Here is a 20,348-nt window from a genome sequence, read left to right as displayed (position 1 = left end):
TTAAAAGGCATGTGGATGGGTATATGAATAGGAAGAGTTTAGAGCAGGGGTGGGCAATTAATTCTTCCAAGGGGCCACATGTGTTGGAGGGCCAAACCAACAATAAGTTGAACATAATTCTGCTCAGTATTAATTTTCTCCCATTGTAAAAAGTACTAAATTATATAGTTTTGCACTGAAACTTATAATCAAAAGAATAAGAATATTCTGTTACAATAAAGATATGAAATTGTGGAGTTGGTCAAATATAGAAGAAATAAACAGTATAAACAATAATTTCAGTATTTCATTTTATTTTTAATATGTTAATCTCACAAACCAATAATGAAAAGTTGTTTGATTATTGTTCAGTATTACAAACAACAAACAACTCTATACAAAAAGCAATAAGTGTAACACAAATTCCCAGCTCGGTGAACAGAACCACCAGAACAACGAGCACCCGAGCTACAAATCTTCTCACAAACTTTGAGGACTTATACACTTAACGGTAAGGGCCTGGGGAGTGTGAGTCAACAGAAAGACTTTGGAGTGCAGGTTCATAGTTCCTTGAAAGAGGAGTCGCAGGTAGATAGGATAATGAAGACGACATTTGGTATGCTTTCCTTTATTGGTCAGAGTATTGAGTACAGGAGTTGGGAGATCATGTTGCGGCTGTACAGGACATTGGTTAGGTCACTTTTGGAATATTGTGCATAATTCTGGTCTCCCTCCTATTGAAGGATGTTGTGAAACTTGAAAGGGATCAGAAAAGATTTACAAAGATGTTACTAGGGTTGGCAGATTTGAGCTATAGGGAGAGGCTGAATAGGTTGGGGCTGTTTTCTGTGGAGTATTGGAGGCTGAGTGGTGACCTTATAGGGGTTTATAAAATCATGAGGGGCATGGATAGGGCAAATAGACAAGGTCTTTTTCCTGGTAGTCCAGAACTAGAGGGCATAGGTTTAGGGTGAGTGGGGAAAAATTTAAAAGGGACCAAAGGGGCAACTTTTAGACACAGAGGTGGTGCATGTATGGAATGAGCTGCAAGAGGAAGTGGGGGAGGCTGGTACAATTAGCATTTAAAAGGCATCTGAATGGACATATGAATAGGAAGGTTTTAGAGGGATATGGAGAAAGTGAGCACTGCAGATGCTGGAGATCAGAGTTGGAAAGTGCTGGAAGTCCTGATGAAGAGTTTATGCTCAAAACATTGATTCTCCTGCTCCTCGGATGCTGCCTGACTGGCTGTGCTTTTCCAGCATCACACTCTCTGACTTTAGAGGGGTAAGGGCCAAGCGCTGGCAAGTGGGACCAAAGGGTCTGTTTCCATGCTGTACATCTCTATGACTCTATGAACCACCTAATCTCTTCAAAAGCCCTTTTACAGCAGAAGAGAAGAAAAAGTATTGCCAAACCTTTTTCACTATATTCTCAAACCAGTCCTTGTCCTGCTTGTTGGTAAATCTATCTGCAATAACACGAGTGCATTCATGATGAAACAGCGACACCAGCACATCAGGAGACTGGCAAATTTCAGATGTAACAGTTAGGATTCCCTGCCAAATACGACTAAGATCACGGAGGTTGAAAATATAATGGAATTTGGCTGGAGTGGGCAACATCTGTAAAACAATATTTGAAACAGATTAATTTAAAAGATGACAGGAATGTGTAAATTCACATTGAAAGCAATGAACGCTCAAATCTGCTTCATTACTGGAGAGCTACTATTTCACAAGTCATTTTTGGCATTCTTTTCAACTGGTCATTAAATATCTATTCCTCATGGTGAATTTTCAATATGCTATACCTCTTCGAGAGGTTTTAAAATATTGCCCTCCTATTTATGTCACTCACAAAATGAATGAATGAGACTCAGAGAGTTATCTTGATTAGAATTTGTACTGGTGCCAGAAATAGCAGAAACCTAGTGCACTGACAAGGCAAATTTGAAAATCACAGACACAATATGCCCTCGGGACCACTGAAGTACCCTGCTGCCAACACAGACTTAGAAAATCATTACAAAAATTGCAAGGCCATGTTCCCATGTCATCAATTTGGCTGCATACCCCTCCACCCAGAGAATTTAAAATAGGACATGATTTCACCAAGTCTCCCAAATTATGGAAGGTAAGTGGACAGAGGAATCAACAGTGAAATAAATAAAATTAATGAATTTAGCTTGTTAATGACCCGTTCACCTGCAATTTTTCACTGCTTGCTCCATTTCTCAGGCATCAGATGTTAAATGGTTTTGGAGATTTTTAGTACAGATGCTCAGGGGACACAGAGGTGGAAGCCACCACAATCAGGCTTGAGTATAGCAGCAAATTCTACTGGGGAAAGTGGTAGCATCTGTTTTTTTTTACTGAAGCTTTTAATGAAAAATAACAAGATTCAGAGGGTAAGAGGTCTTTAAATTTGTAGCTGCAGCTGACTTGCTATTTCTGACATAAACCCACTCTGCAGCATGACATATCAGCCTAGCCTCCTTAGGTTTAACAAGCCTCCCTTCAAACCACTAACTGGCTACCCTTACACTGAGCTGTCATTAATTGGCTATTTGCACTTAAATGGATAGGCTGACGTAGCTGAGGTAGGAGTGAGTCGACCACTTACTTTCCATTCTGCCTCCTTCACCCCACTAGATAATGTAAAATCCAGCCATGGTCTACATTCCCGTCTCCACACTTTTGTTCATTTTTAAACCACCCTTGATCCTATGCTCTGGAATTCCCTCCGTAAAATTCTCTGCCTTTCTCCACATTCAAAAACAAATCTTCATAAACCGCCTCTTGACCAAGTTTTCTATGCCTTTTCAAATCTTTCCCCAACTCAATTAGCACAATTTTCCTTGCACTTATTGTATTTGCAAAGCACTTTAAAGTATTAAATTTTTGTTAAAGACACAATGTAAATTCTCTCTTAGGTAATTCCATTTCTATTGCACTTCTCTTTGTGCTCCATTTTTTTCTTCTATTTCTCAGCCTTAACCAACTGAGGTCCTCTGAATGTGTACTATCCTACACGGTAGTCCATGATGTTAGTATTTAACATACCTTCAGCTTGACTGCCTGCCATAGTTTGCGTGTGGTTGATACTAAAGCTGAGGCCAGTTTGCAAATCTCAACAGGGAAGCCACGTTGCTCACAAAAATAGCCGCTTGCAATAGTTCTGAATATTTTATCAATGGATGCATTCGATGGTAGAGCACAGTTATAAACTGTGAACTGTCTTTTAAGCCGTTGAGGAATGTCATTTCTGCCACCACCAGGATGAATCATAGCAGCAACAAATTGTACATCAACAATGTTGGTGAACTCTCCAGGTTTTTCAAGATTGTAGAAACCCTTCTGTTCCATTAGCTGTCGGACAATCTCATTGGTTATCTGTTTAATGAATAGAGAGTTAACTTAGGCATGTTTTGTGCAATGTGCTAAGAAGGATGTCTTTGCAAAACTTCTTGCTTACTTAAACTTTAAAGAAAAACAGTAAGAATCCAATAATATTTGCAAATGAATGTACTAGTCACTCATTTTAAGTAGATAAGACTAGTCAGACCAGTATGTCGCATTCACCAGTTTTACTGTTTTTTCCTTCTGGAATGTTAGTTTTTTTAAAATTATATCAAAATGTGTACAAAAGAAATTTAGTTAATTCAAATTTTTCACAGTCTTATCTAAAGAACAGATTTACCTGATCACCCCATTCATTGATCACTGGCATATTAATATCATCAACAAACACAGTCATTTTTTTGCCACTAGGTGGACCATAGGTTGTACCCATTCGTTTATCTACGTAACTTTCGATGCTCCGTTGGAACATATTTGGCATTGTGGCAGAGGAGAAGTTCAAACTCTTAGTTGCATGGACTTCAGGATCATACTTGCTCATGTAGCCCTGCAATTTAATATGCAATATCCATGTTGATACCTCAGATACAATTCAGAAACATAAGTATCATTAAAGTAAATTATAAATTATAACACAGGTCATAAATTATAACACAAATTCTCTTGGTCTATCCAAATGTGTAGTGAAATTGAATTGTAAAAGGACCACTTATCTTGTTGAAAAGATTGAGGAAGCAAGTGTAGATTGTTATTATACTAGTTATGTTATGTTTAAGATTTTTTTGAATAATTTAAATACCAAATCATAAACTGTAGAACGTCTGTTATTCCTAACTTGACAATCCATTAGGTATTTTTCAATTGTAGTCACAATTGTAACACAAAAAAAATCAACTGATATAACACCTTTCACAACTCCAGAATGTTCTAAATTGCCTTGCAGTTAAATAAGCAACTTCCAAGTAAACTCACTGCTGAAATGTAAGCAACATGGCAGCTAATTGCACAAGGCACCTGAAACTGGGGTAAAATCTCAATAACGTTGAGTCGTGCAATGTCAATACAGGGATAAATGTTCATCAGAATACCAGTATTGTTTGCTATTCTTTGAAATAGGATAATTTAAATCAATTTGGAAAGCAAAGGTGGGGTGGGTCCTCGATTTCATTTCTGATCCAAATATATTACAGAGCTGGAATAATAGCCTGGATTTAATGTTCAATTCCCTAAAATGGGAAGCTGAAGATGACACAACAGTAAGTTTAAGGTCTATCAAACAAGAGTGAGATCAGTAACCAACTTAGCTGCTATAGTGCTGTTGCTTGAGGATCAGATGATACCCAGTAAGATTACCAGGAGAACAAAAACAGAAATTGCTGGAAAAGCTCAGCAGATCTGCAGCATCTGTGGAGTGAAATCAAAGTTAACATTTCAGGCCTGTTGATCCTTCCTGAGAACTGACGGTAGCTAGGAAAACATCAGTTTTAATGCAGAAGATAGGATGCAAGGAGGAGTAAGGAGTAAATGATAGGTGGGGATAGCGCTCAAAGAGAGACAAGAACAGTTGGATAGACAAAAGAGTGGATAACAATCTGGCTAAGAGGGCAAATAGCTGTTATAGGAGACTGTTAGTGGCTAACAACGGAATATGTGTCATAGCAAATTGAGTGATAACAAGGCCTGGTGTTTGGGGGTTGGGTTCTAGGACATAACATAGTTCAAACCTTAAAGTTATGACACTCAATATTGAATTCAGGCGAACACTGTTGCTCTTCTTTGAATGTTGCCATATGCTGCCATTTGCATACAGCAGAGAGATTAACTTTGACCTTAGAATATTGTCTCATATGAAAGATCCATTTTCTGACAGTACAGTACTTTGTGAAAACAGAGATAATATGTTCAAGTCTTCAGGTATAGCTTCAATTCACAATCTTCAGGGCTTAGTACCAAGCCAAGGTTAACACCTGATTCCAAAAACTAAGTGCATGGTCAAACCTGGACAGTGAATCAATCTTCTCAGAGAACTATCTGCTAATGACTGACAATCTGAAGAAAGGGAAATTTCATGTCTTGATTTTCTTTTCCAACTTCTTTTATTCCTTAGCCAGAAAGACAAAGCGGACCTGAAGTGCACTCTATGCTACATGAATCGAGCTACCAGGTTTTCAGATTTATGATCATTAGTTGAATCCAGATTGTTTAATACAGCTGGGGAAACAGTTACAGTTTAATATTAAGGTTAATGATCTATTCAATGGCTTCAGTGTGAACGGTTAAAGTGCCAACCGGTATGGATCTCTCTGGGAGATGCTAGTTCTTGACTGGGCACAATCATGATTTGAGCAGTTCTTCGTGTACCATGTAGATACCTCTTCCCTGATTTGTTGCCATGAAGTTGAGGGTTGTCTTGACTTTCCAGGGATGATTGAAAGGCAAGACTTGACTCAGTTACCAGATTACTATTGGTAATACTTGCAGTCAACCATTAGGTGCACTATCAGGATCTGTATAATGTCCTCAGATTGTAGGGCATCGAATGTAATCCAGTATAGGCTCTGAGATTGCAGACACATGCATTGGAAAAGTCCTATGTCAGTGGGAGTGTTTCATTGGGTGCCAGCTGGTGGTGTTCTTCGAGGATGATGACTTAGTTGAGATTGTAACAAGGTCGGCCATGTGGATATCATAGAATATGAGTTCCCTGATTGGGGCTGTTAATGTGTTTCAATCAGGGGAGCCCTGGCTGACATGATATAAACAGGCATGTCACATATTCTTCTCACACTGAGACCTGGCTCTGAGAGAGCTGAATTAGGGTCAAGAGCTTTCCACATATAAATAAAGGGAGACTTGATGATAGGAAACCAGTCTCTATGGAGTTATTTCAGACTTAACCATGACATCAAAATTTCAATATATCTTTATCCAAGGAGCCATTCAAGTTGTGTTGGGCTTAACATTCCATTAGTAATCCCTGCACCCTTCCAGCTGTTGCTGTTTACCACATTTGTGAAAGATGTGGTGGTTCCTGAACCAAATTGAGCATCAGTAATCTATTATTGGCTGGATCCAATATTTCAGAGGGTCACAGAACACTTGATAGGCCAAATGGCCTCTTTCTGCACTGTAAGGATTCTATGATTCGATTCTGTGATTCTAGACCGGGGGAGAGAAGCAGTGGGTAGTCTGTTGGCCCTGCTGGTAGTGGGTGGCAGACACTAGGTTCCACATGAGATTCACTCTCATCATGATCATATTAGCTCCAGTTTACTGGAGTGCTGCCAGTAAGACAATGCATGGCCAAGATGATGCCAAGGTATTTTACTGTTGCATGATGGGGTAGTTGTAAGCGGCAGAACCTATTCCTCAGCCTTTAAATTAGAACAAAATGTCAGTCTTGGCAGCATTTGGATGAAGTTATTTAAAGTAGACTTCCAGATGGTGTACACCTTTAGGTCCATTCTAGCCTCAAATATATTGGTAAGGAAAGAAAATGAAATCAACTATATGTGCTCCACACCATCTTAACAGACCTCAATAGGTCTCCAGGTGTGTGAGATTCATGAAATCAGCAACACTTCAAGCTGTCCAGATATTCACAGAATCAAAGCATATAAAAATAACAGGGAAATGTGCAACGATATAGCTCAAGAATATAAACTGTTGTTATTGTTACACTTGTAAGTATTTTAACACAAGCTCTAAGAGACATTAATGCACACTCCATTATCATAGATTGTTTAAGCACAATTTTAAGTGGATTTTAAAAGTATTTCTTATTAGCCATTTGGTAGCATAAAACCTCAGTATCACTGAAGAAAGACATAATTTGTCAAAACGCTTGTCTTGGGCTCATCAAGACAATTTGCAAGAAATATTCATGTGAAGAAAAAAAACAATATTTATACTGAATGAGAGAGGTGTCCTGATTGTATGGTAAATGGTCTCAGATTGGTTAAGGAATTGTCATGGAGAATGCACTGGATAATGATGACTGGTAATTAACATCCAAACTTTGTTCAAATTTTAATCAAGGCAGGATGACTATAATTGGTCAAGCCATTCCCCTGCTAAATGAACAAGAGAGTGACTGTTACCTGTTGTATTGATTTGAAACAGGCACAGTGTATATACTGTTTATAAACTGTGTCCATTGCAAAGAACAAGGCCCTAGGTATTAATATATGTAGCTTACAGTATATACAAGCATCTCCCGCCTCAAGCCAAATAAACAATCTTAACATGGCTAGTCAGCGTACTTCTTTGCATATTCAATGTTATTTGGTAGTAGTTGTACAATTGTGAAATCTCACCACATGTTGGACACTATGTTTGAGCTTTGCAAGCACGAGCTGATATGTACAGTCAGGTGCTTGGTTGCTGCAAATGGCCAATGGGATAAGCTGTTTGATATGTTCCATCATTTTACCTGATTCATCCCAGCACTAAAATTCATCTTCCACATTATTCATTTGTACAATTGGTACAATATCTTTTTGGCTTGACGACAGAATTCTGTGAGTGGCAAATAGTCATACTGTTACTGAATAATAGCAGCATGAAACAACTAGCTTCTCCTATTCCTGAAATTCTTGAGGTAATTTCTGAGTTAATCTGAGAGAGACTGTACACTTTCAGGACCATCAGTAGCAGCATTAAGACAGTTCATGAGTTTGTATGATATACAGTGAGAAGCCCTATCATCTCATATAGCATAAATGTTGTTTTCCCTTCATATTAATATTTTTGTGTATGGTTCCAACTGATGGTAAAATTGGGCAAGTCAGATCTCAGAGTGAAACCTAGCTTGATGGATTATATGTTTTATTTTTGTAATTTTGATTACCATGGTGGTAAATCACTTAACATAGTCACATGAGTCTGCCAACATACTTATAATAAGAGAGCATAAGTTTATTACATGTAAAAAAACAAGCTGTATATACATAAGACAATTATGATAATCGTATCAAAAAGCAAATAGAAAGATTGAACCTTTATTTTACACATAATGTCCTTTACAGACATTCTATCCCAGTGGTACATCTCTCCTATTTTCATTCTTTACTTTTTTAACAACTAATAAAATTCAAGCATTTATTTTTGGTGACTCCCTGCACATTCATCAGATGTGAGTCCCCGTAACACAAATTTGGAAGCTAACTTATTGATTTTTCTCATTGAACTGGAAGAAAAGAACAAGGTTTTTTCGAGCCCGGCCTACTTGGCCTGCTAAAACAGCTTAAGACTTCTTTCCAGCTCAGATGGCCTAGAAACTGCCAAAAATAAACTTTTGCTGGTGTGGAGCTATTCCTCTGAATTAAAATTGCTTCTGGCCTCTGGCCTCTCTTCCTTTATATCATAAAAGCTCAATTATCTCACTTGGTAGCTTTATTAATTATTTGCTTAAGTCACAAAACTCCTTCGAAAAACTTTTGACACATGTTAAAAAAAATGAGATTTTGTTCCTTAATTTAAAGATGTCATCTTCACATAACTTAAAGCCAAAAACTGATTTATTTCTATTATAAATCTTCATCACACTTATATCTTGATGAATGTAAGACAAATAGCTTCAACAAAATGTGTCTTTTTTGTAACAATATCTCTCATTAGTTACATTAGAATCATAGAATTTCATACAGTGTGGAAGCAGGCCATTCAGCCCATCGGGTCCACACTGACCCTCCAAAGGGTATCCCATAAAGACTCACCCCCCCACCTTATCACACTTAACCTGCAATTCCCCTGGCTACTCCACCCAACCTACACATCCCTGGACAGTAAGGGCATTTTAGCATGGCCAATTCATCTAACTTGCACATCTTTGGACTGTGGGAGGAAACCCGAGCACCCAGAGGAAACCCATACGGACACAGGGAGAATGTGCAAACTCCACACAGACAGTCGCCTGAGGATGGAATCAAATGCAGGCTCCTGGCAAGGTGATGCCACCATGCCATCCATCATTCCATTAGTTCATTGCCATTCTCATTGAGTTAAAAAAGCTTTTTCATTTTCAACTCTTATACTACTTTTATTGATCAACTATTCCTAAAGTTTTGCCAACTATAATTTTGCATGCTTTCATACTATGTTTGAAGGTGCCTTGGGATGTTTTATTAAGATGGTGATGACCTCATGGATCATTAGTCCAAAGACCCAAGTAATCTGCTAAAATCTTCAGTTCAAACCCCACCAGGCCAGATGATGGAATTTGAATTAAATTAAACTCTGGAATTAAGAGTCTAATGGTGACCAGGAACATATTGCTGATTGTCAGGGGAAAGAAATCGGTTCACTAATGTCCTTTAGGAAAGGAGATCTGCCATCCTTACCTGGTCTGTCCAACATGTGACCCAGACCAACAGCAATGTGTTTGACTGTTAACTGCCTTCAGGGCAATCAGAGATGGACAATAATTGCTGGCTTAGTCAGTAATGACTACATCCTTTAAGTGAATTCAAAGAAGTGACAATATAGATATAAATCGTTGCTGCTGTGCTTAATCATATCTGAAACCATACCTTGATCATAACTGTCTTGGCTGTTCCCTGTTCACCAATGAGCAACACAGCTTTTTCTTGTTTCATGACGGTATGCATTAGAAAATCTGTGCGGACATTGTCAACATTTGGCACGAGGATTGATGAATAAGCTGGCACAGAGTCAGGTGGGTAAATATATTCAGGTACCTGAAATTGCAAACACGCATTTCTCCTCTTTAACTTAATTGAAAATATTCAATTATCTTTTGTCTCATTTACAATGCAACAATAATATCTTTCAGCTCTGCTCTGAATTTGCTCTTGGGCAAAAAATAATTGGCAGGCCTGCATGAAGCTAAATCACCCCAGATTTGGAATAACTACATTAAAAACTTGAAATAGCTGCAAAGCTTTGCAGAGCTCAGAACCTGAGCAAACTGGAATCCCTGAGCACATTAAGTTTGAGTAGGTGACTATAGTCCAGGAGGAGCTAGGAAGAGGTGCACTGAACATTAAGTGATCGTTTCCATGATTGTCATAGATCTTACCTCTCTGGAGATCTTCCCTCTATGGCCCTAGCTATACCTACCTTTTCATCTGTTATCATGAACATTATTTATTCAGGATCTTCTCAGTTCTTTACTTCACATGTTCTTTCCAGCAAATTGATGATTATTTTAGTGTGGCCACTATCAAATGAAAAGCTTAGTCATTTCTCTTCCAATTTCCATCCTTCTCTTTGTTTCACACGATCCCTACTCTTCCTCAGACTCTCAGTCAACTTTTCTGAGTGTAGAAATAGACCGATATCTGATATCCTTATCCAAGATCAACATCCACTACAAGTTCAATGGCTATCTTCACTATGTTTCCTCCCAACCCACTTCCCATAAGGAATATAATTGGTTGTAAAACATTTTGACACATCCATTTGTGAGAAGAGCATTCTATAAATGTAAATAAGTTTCTTTATTGCTTGCTTCCTTTTTCTTTCCTTCTTTTATTTCCTTTCATTGCTTTCTTTCCAGTCATCTCCAACATATCCCTCCCTGCCCAGAGACCCTTCTCATGCAAAACTCAAGAGTGCAACACCCTCCATTGTTTGCTTTTTCCTTGCCACCATTCACCCTTTGGAGATCAACTCCATTTTACTCATACTTTATTTAATCAAGTGTAATTTATTCACTGCTCACAAAACATAAAGAGAGAGCAAAGGCAGATTGGATAACTACTTTGCACAAACCCTCCTCTTAATCTGCAACCCAGGAATTTCTGCTCACCTGTCGTTTTAATTCTCATAGGAACATAGTCAGAGGTTACATGACACCCAGGTTTAGTCCAACAAGTTTATTTGAAATCACAAACTTTTGGAACACTGCCCCTGCATCAGGTGAAGTGGACGGTAGCACACAGACACAGAATTTAAATGCAGAGAGATAATATGAGATAATTCCAAGTGAATAAGAATGATGGATTGACACAAAGCTGGTCCTTTTTTTCTAAACACTGTTCCTTTTCTCCAGGATACTGTGTACTTTGGTTTTTTTCAGAGGGGTCATAAAACATTCCAGCTCCGAAATGACTGATTTGGTATAGAGATAAGCGGGTATTGGGTGGCCTTTTTGTTTATACGTAAACAGATGAGACTTTAGGCCAAAGCTTTTATGTTTTGAGAAGTAACCTGTATAAATCAAGGGGGCGTGGCTAGCTCTCTAGCTGAGCATTTCAGTTCAGAACTTTAGTTAAGAGTGCAGCAGTGGGCTGTGTGGAAACAGGCTGCTAGATTCTTTCCCTTTCTCCCCTTCTAACTTTGACCTGTAAGCATTTGTTTCATTTTTTGCTCTGTGTTTAAGGGGTTTGTTTATTGGGACTGATGTGTATATTCAGAACAGCATAATTAAGTCCAGTTTGGGATAGTCTGAGTTCTGTGGGTATTCTATATTCTGTTCTTTGTGTTTCATTCTGTAATTTTGTGAATAAATTTTTGTCTGTTTTAAAACCTGGTCGCCAACCAAGCTAACTTACTCCAGGTAATTTTCACTATACACTTACCAAAACAAATTGCAAAGTTACAATCTGGGCTGCCTGCTTAAGGATGTTTTGAGTGGTCTGGCCTAGCCCATAACAGGATACAAATTGTGTGAATGGAGTAAATAATAAATCTTTGCAGGTGATTAAAAGTGTCCAACAGTGTGAGTAAAGTGTCAACAGCTGAATAGCAAGCGAAGGGATGACCTGTGATCTGATTAACTAAGATGCTTCTAGCACCATCATGTTTTTGATTTTGTGGAATTACCTCATTGCTCTATACGAGACAGCCTTTACGGGTATCGTCAGCCTGTGCAATTTATCAGCGGATGACGGAGAACATTTTACAAGGTCTGCAGCAAATCACCATTTATCTAGATGACATGCTAGTAACAGGAAAAACCAATAAGGAGCAATTAGAGAACTTGGACATAGTCCTTAGACATTTTCCCCAGGCAGGCGTATGCCTTAGAAGGGAATGTTCCAGGCAACCCAAATGACCTTCTTGGGCTACACAGTTGACAAGACCGGGTTACTCCCATTGGAAGATAAAGTGACAGGAACCAAAGGTGCCACAGCTCCCATATATGTTCCACAGCTTAAGTCTTTCCTTGAATTATTACAGAAAGTTCATACATAACCTGACATCCATTCTGGCACCTTTGTATCAACTGCTAAAAAAGGATCAGCACTTGAAATAATCACCTAGCCAAGCCATAGCTTTCATTGAAGTGAAGAAACAACTATTATCCTCTAAGGTGTAGACACACTGTAATCTCAAGCAAGATTGTGTCATCTGGTGCTGACAAACGATGCTCCCCATTACAGCATCAGGTAATATTAGCTGGTAGGTGGCCCAATGGAGAGGAATGCCTAATTGCATATGCATCCTGTACTTTGGCGAACGCACATTATAAATACACTGAGATAAAAAAGGAATATTTAGTGGTCATATTTGGAGTTAGGAAGTTCCACCAATACCTTTATGGGCCGTAAATCTGTAATAATAGTAGACCACCAACCCCTGATAGGTCCACTTATAGAGGACAAAGCAGTGCCACCCATAGCTTAAGGCCAAATTCAGCGGTGGTCTCGAATACTGCACATTTTATATGTTGCAACACTGTCTGGGAGGCTCAGTAGCAACTGTGGATGCATTGAACCATCTCCTGCTGCCAGATGCACCACCGATGGTACTGCCTTTGGAAGAGTCAATAAGAGTTTTAAATTTTCTGGATACATTTCCAGCCACAACTGACAATATCAGACTTTGGACACAGAAAAATCTGGTCTTGGCAAAACTGAAACATTTGGTGGTAATGGTGAAAACCAAAAGACTGTCATAACCAGAACTGAAATCTTCTTGAACTCGGAAAGGCCAGATCACTGCAGAGGATGCCATATTATTATGGGGAGTAAGACTGATTGTCCTGATCAAAGGTTGCCACCAGATACTGGCTGAACTCCACCAGGGTCATCCAGGGTTTCCAAGATGAAAATGTTGGCGAGAAGTTATGTCTGATGGACAGGATTGGATGCAGACTTAGCTGTGTTGTTTGGGCAATGTTCAGAATGCTAACAAGGGTAATGCCTACTGGCAGCAGCTCTCCCATATTCATGGGAATGGCCAGGTAAATCCTGGCATCAGTTACTAGTTGACTATGCAGGCCCTATCATGGCTCAACGTCCTTAGGTATTTGTGGACACCCACTCAAAGTGGCCAGATGTGCACTGTGTTCCTTCGTCGAACACGGGAATGATGATAGCAAAACTGCACGCATCTTTTGTGGTACACAGATTCCCAGAAGTATTTATCACAGATAATGGGCAATCGTTTACCAACAGGGAATTTCAGTATTTACTAAAGTCAAATGGTGTTCAACATACCAGGACAGCTCCACAGCATCCACCACCCAATGGCCAAGCAGAAAGAATAGTCCAAACTTTGAAGGCAGGCTTAAAGAAACAGCCTACAGCTTCATTAGATACCAAACCATCCTGGTTCATATTTGATGGTAGGACCACCCATTATGCAACTACAGGGATAGCTCCAGCAGAGGTATTAATGGGGAGAAGACCACACCAGGTTAATTTTGATCTTACCAGATCAGGGTTGAGGGTGGGAGGGGTATATTGGTATCAGGAATGCCAATACTGGACACAACATTCCGCTAAATGAGAGAGACAGTTTACTTCAGGGGACAAAGTTTGGAGTAGGAACCATGGGAATGGCCCTCATGGGTAAGAGGCACGATCAATGTGAGATCAGGTCCAGTAATGTATAAAGTTCAGGTAGGTGCAATGGTCCTGAACAAGTACATGAAAGCTGCAAACTCGCAAACAGTTCAGGAACTAAACATACCCTGCTCCTCAACAGCCTTTCCGACTGTTCTGGACCCTCTCTGTCAAGCGTTGAAGGTATCTCGGAATCTGAGATGGACATGGTAGACGTCGCTACCTCAATATCTTTGCTGCCTGAAGTGGCAAATGAACTTCTTCTGAGATGCTCCAGGTGCAAAAGCTGAGCTAATATGTGTTACATGTTGCCTATCTCAGAGCCAGAGATGGAGGAACCTGAGCCATGCTAAAACACCCCAGGAAGAGTTACAAGAAAAAGAACCGTCTATGTCTTTGGATTCAGAGATGGAGGAATGTAGTGACTAAAATGAGGTCAGTCAGTGGACCTTATAGGATATGAGTTCTCTTATTGGAGCTGTTAATGGCCAGATCATTTGGGGCAGCACAGTGGCTCAGTGGTTAGCACTGCTTCCTCACAGTGCTTGGGACACAGGTTCAATTCTATCCTCGGATAACTATCTGCATGGAGTTTGCATGTTTTCCCCGTGTCTGCATTGGTTTCCAATGCTAAATTGACCATGGTGCCCAGGGATGTGCAGGCTAGGTAGATTAGCCATGGGAAATGCAGGGTTACAGGGATGGAGTTGGTCTGGGTGGGACACTTGACAGAGGGTTGGTGTGAACTTGATGGACCAAATGGACTGCTTCCATACTGTAGGGATTCTGCTTCTGAATCTGGTCTAATAAGGGAGCTCTGGCTGTCAGACATCCTGTTCACTTTAAGAGCTGGCACTGAGGAACCCGGATCAGTGTCAAGGGCTCTCCACGAGTAAATAAAGTGAACCTTGGTGACGGGATACTGGCTTCTGTAGAGTTATTTCAAACAGCATACTACTGCCGTGAATTACATTTAAGCAATGACACATTTTATTCTGTGGATATATAGTTGTCATATATACAGCAAACAAACACAAAGGGGATGAGAGGAAATGGCAATTATTCTGTTTTGATCGTGTTGAGGTATCAATATTGATCAGGGAACATGGCGAACTTCTTTAGCCTTTTTCAAACAGTGTTTTGACTTCTTATACACTCTGTAAATGTCAGATGGGCCTCAGTTTATTAGGTCGCTCAATAGTCTGTACCTCTGACAATAAACTATACGCTCAAGTCTGCACTGAAAGGTCAATTTAGATTAAGTGATCCCTTCATGAACTGGAGTTGAACACAATTCTCAGACTCAGAAGCAAGATTGTGAACACTGAGCAAAAGCTAGAATGACAATTATACTAAGAAAGTAGCATAGCACTCATCAAAAACACATTTTTCCAAGTAATGACTGCTTTTATGAGACTATAACTTTTTTCTTGTTTTACACTGTACCATTCTCTTCCTGCTACACTTTGATGTTTCTGCAGACCTGAGGAGACAATTATTGCAAAATATGCACTTTGGGTGCAAAGTTTCTTCAATGTAATATTGAGTGGAAAGGTACTTGGTTTTCTGTCTATGTATCAATCATTCAGTTAACCACAATTAGATGAAATGCCTTAATTAAAATTATTAAATACTAACTCTCTTTGACCAGTGCTCCCAGTGACCATCAGCACGGACAACAAATTCAAAGATTGTTTCATCTCCTTCAGTCACTGGAAGCTCTAGTGGTGCAGAATGATTCTGCAGAAAGCTTTCCATTTTTGCTCTGCCATCCAGTTCCAGAAGAGCTCCAATTGACCACATTACAGCAAAAATAAATAAACGGGCAACTTCCTCTGAGCTCGGCTGCTTGTCTTCAATTCCTGGCAGTAGCCCCTAAAAAAAAATACATTATTTCACTATTTACCGATCTTGAAATATTTGGGATTTTTTATATTTGGTTATTTATATATATTTTTTAAATACTTGGTTATAATTAAACATTTTTTTCCTAACCAGACAATTCACTTACCTGCAGAAGGTCAATGGCTTGTTTAATGTACATGCATTCCAGAATTTGCATTTTTGGTGTGACAGCAGTAAAGATAAAACTGACCAAGTCCTTCAAAAGAGCAAATGAAATATAAATAATATTTAGAAAAGTACCAAGTGAACCAGGAATATTATCTTCAGAAATTTGTGATATAGCTTTGTCTCAACAAAGAGGATTTGAAATATATACTGTATGCTAAACTGTTTAGAATTATCAGACAGTAGAAGAACTAGTAGTAGTGGTCATGGTAGTAGTAGGTGATTCAACAGTTTGAGGGATAGAAAATCTAGTTTGAGCTGAGATCCCGAATAGTCTGTTCCCTCCTGGGTGCAAGAGTTCAGGACATAATGAAATGACTGAATAAACTTCTGGAAAGGGAGGATGAACAACCATGGATTGTGGTTCATGTGGGAACCAACAACATAGGAAGGGACAGCTTGGAGGTCTTGCAGGATCAGTTTCAGGACTGGAGGGTTATAAATGTGATGGCATTATTTAAGAAAGGGGTGAAGGATAACTCAGGAAACTACAGACATATTAGATTAGATTAGATTACCTACAGTACGGAAACAGGCTCTTCAGCCCAACAAGTCCACAAAGACCTTCTGAAGAGTAACCCAGCCAGACCCATTCCCCTACCCTATAATCACCCCTGATTAATGCACCTAACAGTATGGGCAATTTAGCACGGCCAATTCACCTGACCTACAAATCTTCGGATTGTGGGAGGAAACCAGAGCACCCAGAGGAAGCCCACACAGACACGGGGAGAATGTGCAAACTCCACACAGACAATTGCCTGAGGCTGGAATCGAACCCAGATCCCTGATGCTGAGGCAGCAGTGTTAACCACTGAGCCACCGTGCCACTCCTGAGCAAGCGCACCATCCCATATCAGTATGAGCTCAACAGTGGGAAATCTGATGGAGGCCATAATAATAAGATAACGATACACCGATAAAAATAAGTTAATACTAGACAGTCAACAATAGCTTTGTCAAAGGCTGGTTATGTCAGTAAAAATTAATTGAATTCTTTGACAATGTGACATAGACAGTGAATGAGGATGCTGTGGATGTTGTAAATTTGGACTTTCAGAAAGAATTTGAGACAATACCACATGTCAGGTTGGTTAGCAAATTAGAAATACTTGGGATTGATGGGTCCTTGGCATTTTTCAGACTGGAGATGAGTTGAAAGTTGTGGTCCCCAGGGATATATGGTGCAATCCTTCCTTATTCTAATTTATATAAATCATTGGAGATAAGTGTTGAGGGCAAAATCTCAAAATTTGCAAATGATACTCAGTTAGGAGGATCAGTGAATTGTGAGGGTGATGCTAAGTAACTTCAGAGGGACATTGACAAGTTAGCCAAGAGGGCAGACACCTGGCGAATGAATTTTAATGCAGAGAAATGTGAGCAAATGCATTTTGTTAGAAGAAACACAGAGGACATTACAGGCTCAATGATACAACTTTGAGGGGATTACGGGGGCAGAGGGACTTCAGAATTCAAACCTGAAGGTGGCCAGTCAAGTTGTTAAAAAGGATTATTGAATCCTTATAAATAAAGTCATACAGTGTAAAAGCAAGGAAGTGGTGCTGCACTTCTCCAAATCATTGGTCAAACCATATTTGTTCAGTTCTGGGCAGCTTATTTAAGGAAGGATGTTAAAACCCTGAAAAGAGTGCAAAGGAGATTTACTAGAATGATTCCAGGAATGAAGGATTTTAGGTATTAGAACTATTAGAGAGATTAGGCTTATTCTTCTTGAAGCACAGAAAATTAAGAGGCAACCTTATTGAGCTGCTCGAAGTTAAGAAGAATTTTGACAGGTAAAGAAGAATATTCTGTTTCCACAAACTCGAATGCCGATAATTAGACATCACAATTTCAAGCTTGTCAGCAAGAGAGCTAGGAATGAAATGAGGAGAAATGTCTTTACTCAGAGAGCTGTTAGGATTTAGAATGAACTGCCTGGGAGCGTGGTGAAAACAGAGTCCATAGGAGGATTCAAAAGAGAGCTGGATATATAAGTGAAGAATTTAGAGATGTATAGAGATAAGGCTGGAGAATTGGATAAACTGGATAGCTCTTTTGGGAGCTGGTACAGACACAGGAACCAGACCGTACGAAATAATTCCTATGGAATTCACACAATGGATCAAATATTCTCCATTAATATGTGAAATTCTATGATTCTCTGATTCTAAATAAAGGTAAAGTTCAGATAATTACAAATATTACAGAATTCTACCCCAGCTATATAGAGTATGCAATCTAAAAGTAATCAAATCTTTTACGTGGAATATGGCATATTCGTGGATATATTTTTGAAGCAAATTGCAGAAATTTTAATAAATACTTATATTTATACATTTCTGAGGTTGTACAACATAGAGTCATAGTGATGTACAGCATGGAAACAGACCCTTCAGTCCATGCTGACCAGATATCCCAACCCAATCTAGTCCCATCTGCCAGCACCCGGCCCATATCCCTCCAAATCCTTCCTATTCACATACCCATCCAAATGCCTCTTAAATGTTGCAATTGTAGTAGCCTCCACCACTTCCTCTGACAGCTCATTCCATACACGTACCATCCTCTGCATGAAAAAGTTGCCCCTTAGGTCTCTTTTATATCTTTCCCCTCTCACCTTAAACCTATGCCCTCTAGTTCTGGACTCCCCCACCCCAGGGAAAAGATATTACCTATTTACCCTATCCATACCCCTCATAATTTTGTAAACCTCTACAAGGTCACCCCTCAGCCTCCGACGCTCCAGGGAAAACAGTCCCAGTCTGTTCAGCCTCTCCCTATAGTTTAAATCCTCCAACCCTGGCAACATCCTTGTAAATCTTTTCCAAACCCTTTCAAGTTTCACAACATCTTTCCGATAGGAAGGAGCCCAGAATTGCAATGATATAAAACCAGATAAGGACCTACAAGACCATATTATTAAAAGCTTAGTAAAATGTCAAGTTTTAAAGACCACAAAGAAAAGTGCAGAAGAAAGATGGAGCAGTTTAGGGAGAGAATTGAAGAGCTTAGGCCCTTGCTTGTTGGAGACAATGATTAACACTGGGAATGCTCAAGGCAATGTAATTAGAGGAATGCAGTGGGGGAGGAGGAAGTTACAGACATAGAGAGGGAAGAGCCCATGAATAGTTTTAAAATCAAGGATTTGAATTTTAATATTTAGGTGTTGCTTAACCACGAGCCTTGTGTACATCAGTGAGAACAGGGGTGGTGGGTAAATGGGACTTGATGCATGTTAGGATGTGGACAACAGAGTTTTGGATGACCTCATCTTCTTGGACGATATAAATGGAAGACCATCAAGAAATGTGTTTGTATAATCAAGTCCAGAGGTATCAACAGCATAATGAGGGCACAGCAGCAGATGAACTGTTGAATGGCAGAGTTAGGTGATATTATTGATATGTAAATAGTCTGATTTGCGAATAACAGGGACCATAGATAATGGTGTCACTCTTCCTGATGTTTACTTGGAGAATGTTTTTGTTCATTCTTGGATGGCAATAAGACAGTCTGACAACTTAGAAACCATGAAGAAGTCTATGTCTGTAACTTCCTCCTCCCCCACTGCATTCCTCCAATTACATTGCCTTGAGCATTCCCAGTGTTAATTATTGTCTCCAAAAAGCAAGGGCCTAAGCTCTTCAATTCTCTCCCTAAACTGCTCCATCTTTCTTCTGCACTTTTCCTTATTTAAGGAAAATGTGAGGTGATGTATTTTGGGAGGACGAACAAGGCAAGAAAGTAGATGACGAATGATAGGACCCTAGGAAGTGCAGAGTATCAGAGGGACCTTGTTGTGCATGTCCCTGAAGACAGCAAGGTAGGTAGATAAAGTACTCAAAAAGGAGTATGGAATACAGGCTTTTATTACTTATGGTTTTAAATGCAAGAGCAGGGAGGTAATGATGGAAAAAAAAACAAGAAGTGCTGGAAAATTTCAGCAGGTCTGGCAATATCTGTAGAGAGAAAAACAGAATTAACCTTTTGAGTCCGCTGACTCTTCATCAAGGTTCTGACCATGAGTTACTGGACTCGAAACGTGACACTATCTTTCCCTCTACTCTGGCACTTTCTACTTTTGTTTCAGATTCCCACCATCTGTGGTTCTTCAATTTTATTTCAGACATCATGATGGAGCACATAAGACTTTGGTAAGGCCATAACTGGGGTACTA

At 39.5% G+C, this 20,348-nt stretch overlaps 1 protein-coding gene across 1 annotated transcript in view; it reads right to left on the bottom strand.

Moving 5' to 3' along the window:
• Positions 1-20,348, bottom strand: part of dnah5l (dynein, axonemal, heavy chain 5 like) — a 367,508-nt gene that overhangs the window by 148,936 nt on the left and 198,224 nt on the right. Inside the window, exons 49-54 of the mRNA XM_072575753.1 lie at positions 16,107-16,196; positions 15,734-15,970; positions 9,872-10,039; positions 3,682-3,888; positions 3,045-3,374; positions 1,398-1,604 (exon numbers count right to left, since the gene is read on the bottom strand). Coding sequence (XP_072431854.1) covers positions 1,398-1,604; positions 3,045-3,374; positions 3,682-3,888; positions 9,872-10,039; positions 15,734-15,970; positions 16,107-16,196 — 1,239 coding nt within the window. The remainder of the gene's footprint in view (positions 1-1,397; positions 1,605-3,044; positions 3,375-3,681; positions 3,889-9,871; positions 10,040-15,733; positions 15,971-16,106; positions 16,197-20,348) is intronic.

The sequence above is a fragment of the Chiloscyllium punctatum genome, chromosome 8, assembly GCF_047496795.1.
Source record: "Chiloscyllium punctatum isolate Juve2018m chromosome 8, sChiPun1.3, whole genome shotgun sequence".
NCBI classification, from domain to species: Eukaryota; Metazoa; Chordata; class Chondrichthyes; order Orectolobiformes; family Hemiscylliidae; genus Chiloscyllium; species Chiloscyllium punctatum.
The sequence above is the reverse complement of the archived record's forward strand: the minus strand, read 5'-3'. Positions and strand labels throughout refer to the sequence as shown.